We start from the raw sequence: 13,444 nt of genomic DNA on the forward strand, positions 1-13,444 counted from the left end.
CGTGCGCACGCATGTTAGTACTAGGGCTTGAACTCAGGGCCTGGGCATTGTCCTCCTTTTATTTGCTGAAAGCTAGTGTTCTGTCACCTGAGCCACAGCTCCACTTAAGCTTTTTGGTGGTTAATTGAAGATAAGAATCTTGTGGACTTTCCTGCCTGGGCTGGCTTCACTGTCATCTCCAGATCTTGGCTTCCTGAGTAGCTAGGATTGAAACACACCTACAAGTTTGATTCTTGGTTAAATCGTAGATATAGAACCTAGGGACACTGAGAGCCAACATTATATGCTGCATGAATGAATGCTGAAACAGTAATGAAGGAATGGCTGATGAGGTATAAGGCCCAACGGGTTCCTTCTTCTCCTGACTGAAATGCAGATCAGGTTTTTACCTGAAGTGGTCATGAGCACACAAAAAACTCCCACGTGTTCTGTTGTTGTTGTTGTTGTTGTTGTTGTTGTTGTTGTTTTGCCAGTCCTGGGGCTTGAACTCAGGGCCTGAGCACTGTCCCTGGCTTCTTTTAGCCCAAGACTAGCACTCTGACAACTTGAACCACAGCGCTACTTCTGGCCTTTTCTATATATGTAGTGCTGAGGAATCGAACCTAGGGTTTCACATATACAAGGCAAGCACTCTTGCCACTTGGCCATATTCCCAACCCCCATGTGCTCTTTTCTTACAGAATGTTCCTGGGCAGGCTTATTTTGTTCATAGAGCCACTAGCTCAGCCTCCTGCATTCAGACAAAAGTAAAGCCTAAGTAGCCTTTTCCTCTAAGTTGATGATCTTGGGTATTTATTACAGTGACAGACAGCGAACAAACTACTTTGTTTTAGAGCCTTATCATAATTTACATGGGAAAGTAGACATTTGTAACTGATTTGAAAGAACAGAATATGTGTTTTTCTGTAGAGCTGGCATTGATCTTGTTAAATAAGACCTTTCATTTTGTTGCCCATTTACCAGCTTGATAGAATGATAAATTCCTAATAGTGATATTAGCTTTGTGTTTGACTTTCAGAACCAGGTACTCAGCCACCGTTCTGCCATTTCAAACCATGGATCAAAAATGGATGGCCTTCAAAAAGAACTGAGCAATTTGAATCATGAATTTGAAGATTTGCAAGAAAAGGTTAATATTTTAGATTAACTACTATAACCACTTTTTCCTTTGCTTTCAAAATGTTTTTAGGGTTTTTTTTCTCCCAACAATTTAATATATTGCTAAGTTTATTTGCTTTTTGTGTAGGCACAAATAAATTCTAGAAAGGCACAATCATTGTACAATAACATTGATCGGACAATCCAAAATGCAAAAGAGCTGGATATGAAAATTAAAAATGTCATCCGGAATGTGCACAGTAAGAAACTTTACAGCCCACTTCTATGTGTTTTGTTTTGTTACATAACCCTTGTTATATGTTGGAAGAATTGCAATTTGACAATCAGTCATCATGAAAATGATCCCAGAGCAATACTAACAAGCAAAACCGCCACAAGAAGTTTTAGCTTTTCCCCCTCAAGTTGTCTACTGGAGCCCAGATCTCCCAGTTTAAATAAACAATGTGGTGTTTCCAGTTCTCTTGAGACAGATCTCTGGGACGGACAGAGAAGGAAACAACTTGCCTTTGGGTGACTTCTCCAGAGAGCTGGCGGAGGCGGAACGCATGATGAGGGAAATGCGGAATCGAAACTTTGGCAAGCACCTCAGAGAAGCAGAAGCCGAAAAAAGGGAAGCTCAGCTCTGTAAGGGTGACCCAGATTCTCTCCCCCACCCCCTGGTCCATCTGGATTGATTTGGCATAGGGAAGATTTCCAATTCCAGGAGGAAGGTCTCCCCATTATGGGGAGTTAGATCAAGCATGTGGTAGAAATGGGGGTAGCCCTCCTCACCAACCTTGGAGATGTCTCAAAAGACTGAATTGTGGGAAAATGTTTTCCTAAAAGTTAATGTTTATGCTTCTTTTCCTCACTAATTGCATTTTTACTGTCCCAATGTTCTTTTATACCTTTCCAATTTTTATTACTGTATTTTTTCCAGTACTAGGATATGAACTCAGGGCTTTGTACATGCCAGGCAGGTATTCTATGACTTGAGCCATGCCCCAGTGTGTTTGCTAAAGGTGCGTGCACACGTGTGCATTTACATGTATATGTGCATGCCAGTACTAGGAATTTAGGGCCGCCCTTAGGTTTTTGCTCAAAACTAGTGCTCTACCACTTGAGCCACAGCTCCACTTCTGGCTTTTCAGTGGATAGACTCTCATGGGATGACTCAGGCTTGGAACCGTGATCCTCAGATCTCATCCTCCCAAGAAACTATGATCACGGGCATGAACCACCAACTCCTGGCTCGTAGTTTATTTTTCAGGTAGGGTTTTCCCCTTCATGACTGGGCTCATACTATGATCCTGCTACCTCTGTCTCCTGTGGAGCTGAGATTACAGGTGTTAGCTGCTATGCCTGGCCCTTTATTATATCATGTATTTAATATAATAGTTGCTTCATCACTATTGGGTTTTCAAATCGCAAATTGATGTTAGCACTACTATTGAATAGAAAAGATGGATATCCTAGAAAGTAAGTGAATGTATTTCAAGTTTTGGGAAAGAGGAAATGCCTCATTGCTCAAATCTAGGAGATGCTAATGATGCATTTTAAAGCACTAATATTTGTTGTCTAGTAAACTGATGTACATATCATTAATATCCAGGTAAAATAATGTTAACAGGTAAAATACTTTATGTGTAGTTTTCTACTAGCAATTGCACTGCTCAGTTGTCACCTTGATTTTAACTATAAGGTGGAAGTTTCAGTATATATTCTGCAGTTCTGGTTCAAGTCCCAAGTCTGTCTGGTCATGTAACCTTGAGTCGCTCTTCTCAGTAGTGTGAGGGTGATAGTTAAGGTTGTCCTGTGGTTATCATGGAAGCAAAATGAGGCAGTGCCTACAGTGTACACAGTCAGTCCATTAATAAGTTAGTTTCATCTGGGTGCCATGGCTCACACCTGTAATCTTAGCTACTCAAAAGGCTGAGATCAGGGCTAGGAATATGGCCTAGTTGCAAGAGTGCTTGCCTTGTATACATGAAGATGTGGGTTCAATTCCCCAGCACCACATATATAGGAAATGGCCAGAAGGGGCACTGTGGCTCAAGTTGGCAGAGTGCTAGCCTTGAGCAAAAAGAAGCCAGGGCCAGTGGTCAGGCCCTGAGTCCAAGGCCCAGGACTGGCCAGAAAAAAAGGCTGAGATCTGAGGATCATAGGTCAAAGCCAGCCTGTGCAAGAAAGTCTGTGAGATTGATCTCTCCAATAAACTACCCAGAAAAGCTGGAAGTGGTAAATTGATAGAGCACTAGTCTTGAGCAAAAGAAGCTCAGGGACAGTACCCAGGCCTTGAGTTCAAATCCTGGGACCAGCAAAAAAAAAAAAAAAGAGTTTCCTTTTCCATTCCCTCTAGATTTTAAGGAAACCCCATATTGGGCAGGAACTCAGTTCTCCTGCTGTAGTGCCGATAACCTAGCTTCCATGTCTCTGAAATGGCAACATAAAGTGATGTATTGCAGTGCTCAACCGAATAAGGGGCCGGCTGGGCAGCCACCAAGTGGAGAGCAATGGACTGGTTAAGAATATACGCAATGCTTTAAGTGATTATGAAGCCAAACTCCATCACCTGCGTGCCACGCTCCAGGAGGCAGCTACCCGGACAAAGCAGGCCACGGGCCTCAACCACGAAAATGAGCAGGCTTTGGGAGCCATGAAGGTGAGCTCACAGTTGGAAGCCACAGCCTTTCCTTAAAGATGAGGTTGAGGGGAATGGAGGTCTTTGTTAATAAGATGGCATGGCCAGATGGTTTCTGGCAAAACCATCGTAGACCCTGACTAAACAAGAACCAGCTATGAAAGGCAAAACCAGGATAATTTCTGTTCCTCAGCTACCAGAAAAGATTGGCAACTTAAACCACAATCTACCTCCCCAAACTGCCTGAACCTGCCCCTGGATCCCAGAGGACTGGGGGAATAAACTTGACAAGCAGATGAGAAATGCATGTCAGAGTTAATTCAAAGTTATTTTTCATATGCTTTCTGTAACATCGCCGTCATAGTCACCAGCAAAGGCTTTTGAAGCCAGGAAGATAAATAAGAGAAATGAATGAGCTCAAGATTCCATAGTCTTTAACTTCGATGGTGAATATCCTACCCTAAAACAACAGCAACCAAAAAAAAAAGAGAGAGAGAGAGAGAGAGGAGGGTTACAAAATTACAGTAAGAGTAGAGTTGAATAATGTAGGAGAAACCAGCAAAGAGGAGGACCATGATAAATGAAAATCAGTGATGTGGGAGACACGTGCTCAGCTCCAGACCCCTCCCTAGACTGAACCCACTGTGCCAGGGAAGGGCACAGGCTCCAGTGAAAGGTGCCCCATCCTCAGAAGGTTTATTTGAAGTTCTCATTCTAACACACCTTATTGCTTGAGTTGACCGAGTATATAAACTGTCCTTCTCTGCAGTGGTAGCCCCTGTCTTATTGGCACACGTTTGGGGAAACTAAGGCAACATACTGACTGCAGTGAGAACCAGCACCCTCTTGCTTTTCAGAGCCTTGATCATCATCAGGCTCAAGGAAACATGGCGACTCTGCCTTCCTTCTTTGCCATTGTCCTGTATGGATGTCTTTGTGTCTTCCAGGAATGTGTCACTCCCCTCAAGCCGATTTTCTTTTGTATTTTCTCCAGAGACAAATGAAAGAAATGAATTCCCTGCAGAGTGAGTTCACCAAGTACCTGGCCACAGCAGACTCTTCTTTGCTGCAGACCAACAACATGCTGAAACTGATGGACAAAAGCCAGAAGGTACAGGAGGCTGCTTGTTTCTAGAAACATTTGAAAGCATTCGAGTTATATTGCTGGGAGACTGTGAGATAGGCTGGCTGTGTTTTTTTAAACTGGAGTTGGTGTCTTTTGGATGGAAGTGAGCACTCCCCGAATCCAGGGGAAGCGGGTGGATGAATGGCCTTGTCGTCTTTATGTCCATCTGTGTTACCTAATTGTCTGCAATGAGCAAATCACTTTTGTGATAACAAAATAATAACTCTAATACTCCTTTTAAAATACTGAACGTATGTATGTTAACAGAGGCATTTAGGACTTGATAAAAGATTAATGAAATTTCTTAGTAGCTTAATAGGCATATCAAAAGAATATTTATAATAGTTTTTATATGTTTTGAGATATTTTACTAACATACATGTATTTTGGAGATGAATTTCATTGTGATATTTACATATACTCTCTTATTAGGTTACATTATGGGTTATTTTGTCTTTTTTTTTTTAAATCCCAGTGCTGGGGCTTGAACTCAGGGCTTGGATACTGTCTCTGATCATTTTTTGCTCTACTACTTAAGTTACAGCTCCATTTGTGGCTTTTTTGGTGGTAAATTGAAGATAAGAGACTTAGAGAGTGAGACAAAAGATTTGAGATAAAAGTCAGAGACTTTTCTGCCTGCACTGGCTTCCAACCACATCAGACCTCAACTTCCTGACTAGGATTACAGGCATGAGCTACCAGCACCTGGCTACCATACCATTTTACAAGGCAGATTTCATTATTACATTTCCACACAAGTTTATGTTGTATTCCAATCAGTCTCGCCTTGTCTGTCTTACCCTTTTTATCCTCAAATAATTTCAACAGGTTTCATTTTTCTCTTTTCATGGTTGCAATACTATTTCAATAGTTCTCAACCACCTTCATCCTCCTTGTTAAGCCAACCCCCGGATCTATGATCTATTTCTCTACATCAAAAGTTCTTTGGTTTAGCAAAACTTTGATGATGACATTGTGGTTATAATTTACAAAAAGCAGGAAAATATTCTAGAAGATGTGAAGCTTGGGACACATAAATTGTAAGGATAGACTGTAATTGTGGGTAGGCTTAGAAAATATAACTGCTCAGCAAAAAAATAAACATTAGTGACAGTTTGAGAGAATGATATGTACGTTCTTTGATTGCATTTCTACTGTCTTTGTTGACTTGGAAAAACAGGAATATGAAAAACTCGCTGCCAGTTTAAATCGAGCAAGACAAGAGCTCAGTGACAAAGTGCAAGAACTCTCCAGATCTTCCATCAAAGCTCCCCTGGTGGGAGAGGCAGAAAAGCGTGCACAGTCTTTACAGGAGCTGGCAAGGCAGCTGGAGGAGTAAGTGCAGAGGCTCATGGATGTCTGACCTTCATGGGCTGCTTAAATGCCAAGCAAAGTCCTCAGCTGGACTGCCTGGCTGTCCCCAATAGGGTGAAGGGCAGGGCCCAGGGCCCACAGCAGGTCAACACCAGGGCTGCAATGTGAAGGTTGCATTGGGTCAGTATGGCAAAGATGGGCAATGTCTGTGTCCACTAGTAAAGACGGCAGCCACAGGCAGGGAAAGGCTGCTTCGGGATGTAACCCCTCCCCCACATCTCCTTCTAGGATAAAGAGAAATGCCAGCAGGGATGAGCTGGTACGCGGTGCTGTGGATGCCGCCACTGCCTATGAGAACATCCTCAATGCCATCAAAGCAGCGGAGGATGCGGCCAACAAGGCCACCAGTGCGTCCGAGTCTGCCCTCACGGTCAGCACCTGGAGCTGCACCAGCAGTTCTCTAACTTGGCTCTGGGGGGCTCTTGCTTTCTTGTTCTCTCCATGTCCATGGACATGCGCTTGTTCCAAATATGGGACATCTGTACTGGACTATTCAATGTCTGTAGTTTAGGTTAAAAAGTATTGTAGGGCTGGGGATATAGCCTAGTGGCAAAGAGTGCCTGCCTCGGATACACGAGGCCCTTGGTTCGATTCCCCAGCACCACATATACAGAAAACGGCCAGAAGCGGCGCTGTGGCTCAAGTGGTGGAGTGCTAGCCTTGAGCGGGAAGAAGCCAGGGACAGTGCTCAGGCCCTGAGTCCAAGGCCCAGGACTGGCAAAAAAAAAAAAAAAAAAAAAAATTTATTTAAAAAAAAAAGTATTGTAAAACCAGATAGACATTACACTGATTATTGATTTTGAACTGAAACCAAAGAGTATATCTTGGTGTCTACTAGATCTACTGTTATGCTGGGATTAAGTGTTAACACTTACCAAAAAGAGAGACTTTTGTAAGCAATTTGATTACTATTGTCTCCTTGGTTTTACATCTTGGTATGTCAGTGGGCTCCTGTGGCATTCTATATACACCATATAATATTCCTATATCTGAAAAATGAAAGACCAAATATTTACCATCAGAGTATGAAAATAGGACTTCTTCAGAAGTTGAAGGCTTTTAAGTTCTGGAGCTTGGAAGCCTGAAGCAGCTAAGTTCTCTTTTTGGTTCCTGTCTTGGACAAGTGATCCCGAGCAACTGAGATAGGCATAGGCATTTCCCCATTGGCCAGCATGTCATCAGAGATGAGTCCACCTTCCCAAACCATGAATGTCTGCCTAGAGTCCTAACTGTATTTCTTATGCAACAGTTTGCTCCGCATTTCTTCTTCCCATTCAGACTTTATTCTTTAAAGATTAAAGCTTGAGGAGCTGGGAATGTGGTTTAGTGGTAGAGTGCTTGCTTTAGAACTAGGGCAAAAAAAACTTACTGTTTATTTATTAAGGTAAAGCATATGCTGAAGCTGATAAACTTTTTGCTTTTAGACAGTAGTAAAAGAAAATCTTCCAAGAAAAGCTAAGACCCTGAGTTCTGCCAGTGATGAACTATTAAAGGAAGCTAAGATAACCCAGAAGACGCTACAGCAAGGTACGGGGCTGGGGGTGGGGAGGGGTCAGCAGGGATAGTGGAGGACTTAAAGCACCTTCTGAACCAAGAAGTAAAGCCTTCCTGTCAAATGGCACTGCTCAACTCCAATGTCAATTCAGAACATAGTTTCTGAATTTGGGCTTATTTTATCATTATCATGTACTCGCCCAATATTCTAAATATTCCTATCCAACATATTTAAAATTCACCAGAAACTTATAAATATTGAAATTCTTGAAGGACATAAGCCTGTTTGGGCCTGACCTTTTGGGAGACTCATAAATGCTCCTGCAATCATAGAAGTGGGAACCCATATATCAAACTCATTCAATCCAGGTCAAAATTTCCTGTCCTAAAATCTTAGCAACTAAATGTACCAAAAATCAATAGGAAACATGTGAATTTTCAAAAGCATAAATATTATCTTTGGAAAAAGTGTATTTCTTTTATGTAAAAGGAATTCGATTGGCTCTGGTGGCCCATGCTATAATCCTAGCTACTCAGGAGGCTGAGATCTGAGAATTGCAGTTTGAAGCCAGCCTGGGCAACAAAATCCATGAGACTCTTATCTCCAAATAACCACTCAAAAGCTGGAAGTAGAGTTGTAATAGAGCACCACCCTTGAGATCAAAATTTTAGGGACAGAGCCCAGGCCCTGAGTTCAAATCCCAGGATCAGCACAACAACAACAACAAAGAATTTCTGAGGTCTGGGAATGCCATTTCTTCAATGTCTCTGGTCACTCCCAGAGATTCATGGCTGCACCGGAATCTTAAGGCCACGCATGGTCCTTGCTGAGCTTCTATGTTTTTTTTTTTTCAGAGAGATTAGATTATGCCTTCACGAACTTATTAATAAAAACAATTTTAAAAATCAAATACAGAAAATATTGACAATATATAAGCATTTGCCAGAAAAGTTCAGTTAAGATTTCACAGTATGGCATCTACTCTCTTCATAAAATTTTAGATTACAAGTAGGATTGGTGTGATTTGTTTGTTGGTTTGATTATTTGTCTGTTTATTGTGGTTCTGGGATTCAGACTCAGGAGCTTTGCATATGGTATACATGTCCTCTGCCACTGAGTTGATTCTAGTTCAGAATTAGTGTTTCAGATAAAATGGAATACCATTCAATTAAAGAAAACAGACCTTGAGCTGGGTTCCAGTAGCTCAAGTCTATAATTTTAGCTACTCAGAAGCCTGAGAACAAATGGATCTCAGTTCAGGTCAGCCCAGGCAGAAAGTTTAAGAGATTCTATCTTGAAAGTAACCAGAAAAAATCTGGGCTAGAAGAATGACTTAAGTGGTAGAGCACTAGCCTAGAAAGCTGAGTTCATATCTCAGTACCGCCAAAAAGAAAAAAACAAAAGAGAAAAAAAGCAGTACTTAAACCATAATGTAAATCATATATCACCAGAATGGGTTTTCTTTATTCATATGTTATCAGCATATTTTTGTATTTGATTTTTAAATTGCTTCATAAATAAATTTGTGAAGGTATTATCTAATCTATCTGAAAAAACTTAAAGATCAGCAGAGCCTATGGGCTTAGATTCCTGCTCAGTTATGAATATCCAGGAGGGACCAGAGAAAAACCATTTGCTATGATCATTCATTCATTCATACATTCATCCGCCAACAAAGCCATATTAATATTAAGCCTGAACTGGTGTTAGATACCAGAATGTGTAGATACACAGGACCAAATAAGATGGACAACTCCTTTGTAAGTGTTCTTCTGATCTTCACAAAGTGGAAGTCAGTGTTGGGAAGTTATTCAGTTCCTCCCTCCTCCTCTTTCCCCCCTCCCTTCCTTCCTCCCTCCCCCATCCCTTCCTCCTTCTCCCTCTACCCCCCCCCCCCAGTCCTGAGTCTATAAATCAAGTCCTGGACACTGTTTCTTAGATTTTTCACTCAAGTCTAGCACTCTTTCACTAGAGCCACAGCTTCATTTCCTGCTTTTTGGTGGTTAATTGGAGATAAGTCTCAGACTTTTCTGCCTCAGCAGGCTTTAAACCACAATCCTCATATCTCAGCCTCCTGAGTAGCTAGAATTACAGGAGTGAACTACTAGCACTAAGCCAGTCTCTCCCTTTCTTTATGTGCACTTCCAAGGAGCCATTGCCACAGGCCTCTAGGAGCCTCTGGCCTCTGTAACCAAAGTCCCAATAGCTATGGTCCAGGTACATGCACTGAGCATCTCTGGGATGAAGTCTAAGGTATCTGTCTACCCAGTGGTCTGCAGAGGCTGGCTATATCAGAAGCAACAAATGTCAGTGGGGAATCAAACCCACAAATTAACTCTTGGATGTTTCCCTTCCTTTAGAAATCAGTCCTGCTCTCAACAACCTACAACAAACATTGAACATTGTGTCAATTCAGAAGGAATTAATAGACACCAACCTCACTACTCTCCGGAATGATCTTCACAGGATACAGAGAGGTCATCATCTCCCTGGACCACTGTTCTTGGCTTCTTTGGCTGAGTGTTTTAGATTGTTATACCCCACCTCTCTGTGTGTGCATTAGGTGACATCGATAGTATGATCAGTCAGGCAAAGAGCAAGGTCAAAAAGGCCAACGACATCACCAGTGAGGTGCTGGATGGGCTCAACCCCATTCAGACAGACGTGGGAAGAATTAAGGATACCTATGGGAGCACTCAGAGCGAAGACTTCAACAAGGCTCTGACAGATGCCAATAACTCAGGTATCTGCCATTTGGAGGTCAAGATGGATTACCCGTTTCTCCATTGTCGTGGGGTTTAGTTCACTTCAGTTCTTTGCTGGTAAAGTCTGAGATAAAATGAAGACATTAGGACTATTATAGACAAGTACTAATTGTTTCCAATGAGTGATACCATAGAGTTTATGTTTCTTTGGGTGTGACTCACTTCATTTAGTATGATTTTTTTCCAAGTCTTGCCATTTCCTCATGAATGGGGCTAAGTCATTCCTTCTAATAGAAGCATAGAATTCCATGAGTATATGGACCACATATTCTTGATCCATTCATCTACTGAGGGGCATCTGGGTTGGTTCCATATTTTAGCGATGGTAAATTGTGCTGCAATAAACATAGTCATGTTGGTAGTTTTAGTGTGATCTTGCTTGTAATCCTTTGGGTAAATGCCCCAAAGCGAAGGTGGGTAAAAAGGGAAGGTGGGTAAAAAATGAAGGAGGAGGTAAAAAGATAGATAAGAAATGTACTCATTGCCTTATGTGTGTAACTGTAACCCTTCTGTACATTACTTTGAGAATGAAAATAATTTTTAAATGAAGACATTAGGAAGGAGTTCAACATAGTACAAACAGTATAGATATTCTAATTAGGAGGAATAACACAACTTTAAATTTTTTTTCTATTCTTTTCCTTTTTTTCTTTTAGGTAAGTAATTGTACAAAAGGGTTTCAATTTCACAAGTCAGGTTATAAGTACATGCATCTTGATCAATGACACCCCTTCCATCTTTCCCTCTCTCAGCCATACCTTATCTGTTAGTTTTATTTATTTATTTATTTATTTATTTTTGGCCAGTCCTGGGCCTTGGACTCAGGGCCTGAGCACTGTCCCTGGCTTCTTCCCGCTCAAGGCTAGCACTCTGCCACTTGAGCCACAGCGCTGCTTCTGGCCGTTTTCTGTATATGTGGTGCTGGGGAATCGAACCTAGGGCCTCGTGTATCTGAGGCAGGCACTCTTGCCACTAGGCTATATCCCCAGCCCCTGTTAGTTTTTTTTTTTTTTTTTTTTTTTTTTTGGCCAGTCCTGGGCCTTGGACTCAGGGCCTGAGCACTGTCCCTGGCTTCTTCCCGCTCAAGGCTAGCACTCTGCCACTTGAGCCACAGCGCCGCTTCTGGCCGTTTTCTGTATATGTGGTGCTGGGGAATCGAACCTAGGGCCTCGTGTATCCGAGGCAGGCACTCTTGCCACTAGGCTATATCCCCAGCCCCCTGTTAGTTTTTTTTAATCCACTGAAAGTACTACTGATTTTCCCTTTTGTAGAGTAAGGAGTTCTGAAACACAAGGCATTAATTATGGATGATTGCTGGGCACTGGTGGCTCACATCTGTAATCCTAGCTACTCAGGAGGCTGAAATGTGAGGATTGTGGTTTGAAGCCAGCATGAGCAGGAAAGTCCATGAGATTTATCTCCAACAAACTCAGAAAAAGCCACAAGTAGCACTGTGGCTCAAGAGAGCATTAGCCTTGAGCAAAAGAAGCTTAGGAACAGCATCTAGGCTCTGAGTTCAAACCCCAGGACTGGCAAAAAAAATTATGCATGATTGCTGCTTGTTTATTTATTCATATATTTTGTCAGTTGTGGGGCTTGAACTCTTTTGTGCTCAAAGCTAGCACTCTGCCACTTTGAGTCACAGCTCTGCTTTCAGTTTTCTGGTGGTTAATTAGAGGTAGGAATCTCACAGACTTTCCTGCCCAGGTTGGCTTTGAACCACAATCCTCAGATCTCAGCCTCCTGAATAGCTAGGATTACAGTTGTGAGCCACTGGAGCCCAGCTAATTATGAATGATTTTTAAAGATAAGAAAATACATTTATTTTCCCATAATGATCAAGAAAAGGGATGTGTGGGGGAAAAAAATCCATGATGCATTTTGAAAGAGTTATTATGCAATGACAATCTGTCCCGTTCAACATTGAGACATAAAGATGCTACTTGACAAATACTACCAGTCAGAACACCTGTATTTCACCTTTTTTCAATGCTCTCTTTTAAATGTTTGACTTCTCATTAACAGTGAAAAAATTAACCAAGAACCTGCCTGATCTTCTGAGTAAGATTGAAAGTATCAACCAACAGCTGTTGCCCCTGGGGAACATCTCTGACAATGTGGACCGAATACGAGAACTAATTCAGCAGGCCCGGGATGCCGCCAATAAGGTGGGTATGACCCACATTGTCCCCTGCTAAGTTAGTTACCGTATGCATCAAGAAAGAAAAAAGGCATGTGTTATTTTCTCCATAACCAGTTTTCTTTCTTCCTCTAATTCTTTGGTAGTTTGCGATATGAGTCAATTTCCTTCTGTCACCCTTCAAAAATGCACCTGATCTTATCCTTTCATTTTCTGGTGTATCGGGAGCCAGAAGCAGTTTCCTTTCATTGAGTCTGTGAAGGCAGGAAGGACTGCCTTCCAGGCCCCACTTGTTAGACGATTATTGCTGGTTCTGTGCTGGCCTTAAGCTCATGATTTTCCTGCCTCAGCCTCCTGAGTGCTAGGATCACAGGTGGGCATCACCATGCCCAGCTTTCTATCTTTATTTTTGTATATAGAAAATATAATCTTGATTTTAAAAGAAAATCACGAGCAGGGGTTTCTCAAGTGAACAAAAGCAAAAGGGCATGCCAGGGAGACATTCTGAGATGTGGTTGCTTCCCCTGGAAGGCAGAGAGTGAGTAGGAAAGAAGAGGAGGAAAGTGAACTCACAATGTGGGATTGAGGGGAGCTTCAACTCACCCACCACTAAGCTCACTGGTGTGATACCTTGAATATATGAGTTTCAAGAAATAGATAAATGCCTAATGGGTAATATGTAGTGTGCGCATAAACATCACTCAAAGATTTTGATTGTTAGGAAATATTTATTTTCTGTGATTTAGACCAAAGCTGTTTAGTCTCACCAATGAGACATTTGTTATCAGTTGGTTAACTCTAAGTA

The 13,444-nt window shown here is 41.9% G+C and overlaps 1 protein-coding gene across 3 annotated transcripts in view; it reads left to right on the forward strand.

Moving 5' to 3' along the window:
* Lama3 (laminin subunit alpha 3) overlaps positions 1-13,444 on the forward strand; it is a 214,209-nt gene that overhangs the window by 161,280 nt on the left and 39,485 nt on the right. For all 3 annotated transcript variants that reach the window (XM_048363240.1, XM_048363241.1, XM_048363242.1), the window contains 11 exons: positions 1,019-1,129; positions 1,247-1,358; positions 1,576-1,743; positions 3,564-3,760; positions 4,734-4,850; positions 6,046-6,200; positions 6,468-6,609; positions 7,664-7,766; positions 10,095-10,211; positions 10,298-10,477; positions 12,525-12,667. In XM_048363240.1, coding sequence (XP_048219197.1) covers positions 1,019-1,129; positions 1,247-1,358; positions 1,576-1,743; positions 3,564-3,760; positions 4,734-4,850; positions 6,046-6,200; positions 6,468-6,609; positions 7,664-7,766; positions 10,095-10,211; positions 10,298-10,477; positions 12,525-12,667 — 1,545 coding nt within the window. The remainder of the gene's footprint in view (positions 1-1,018; positions 1,130-1,246; positions 1,359-1,575; positions 1,744-3,563; positions 3,761-4,733; positions 4,851-6,045; positions 6,201-6,467; positions 6,610-7,663; positions 7,767-10,094; positions 10,212-10,297; positions 10,478-12,524; positions 12,668-13,444) is intronic.

Source organism: Perognathus longimembris, chromosome 15 (genome assembly GCF_023159225.1).
Source record: "Perognathus longimembris pacificus isolate PPM17 chromosome 15, ASM2315922v1, whole genome shotgun sequence".
Classification (NCBI taxonomy): Eukaryota; Metazoa; Chordata; class Mammalia; order Rodentia; family Heteromyidae; genus Perognathus; species Perognathus longimembris.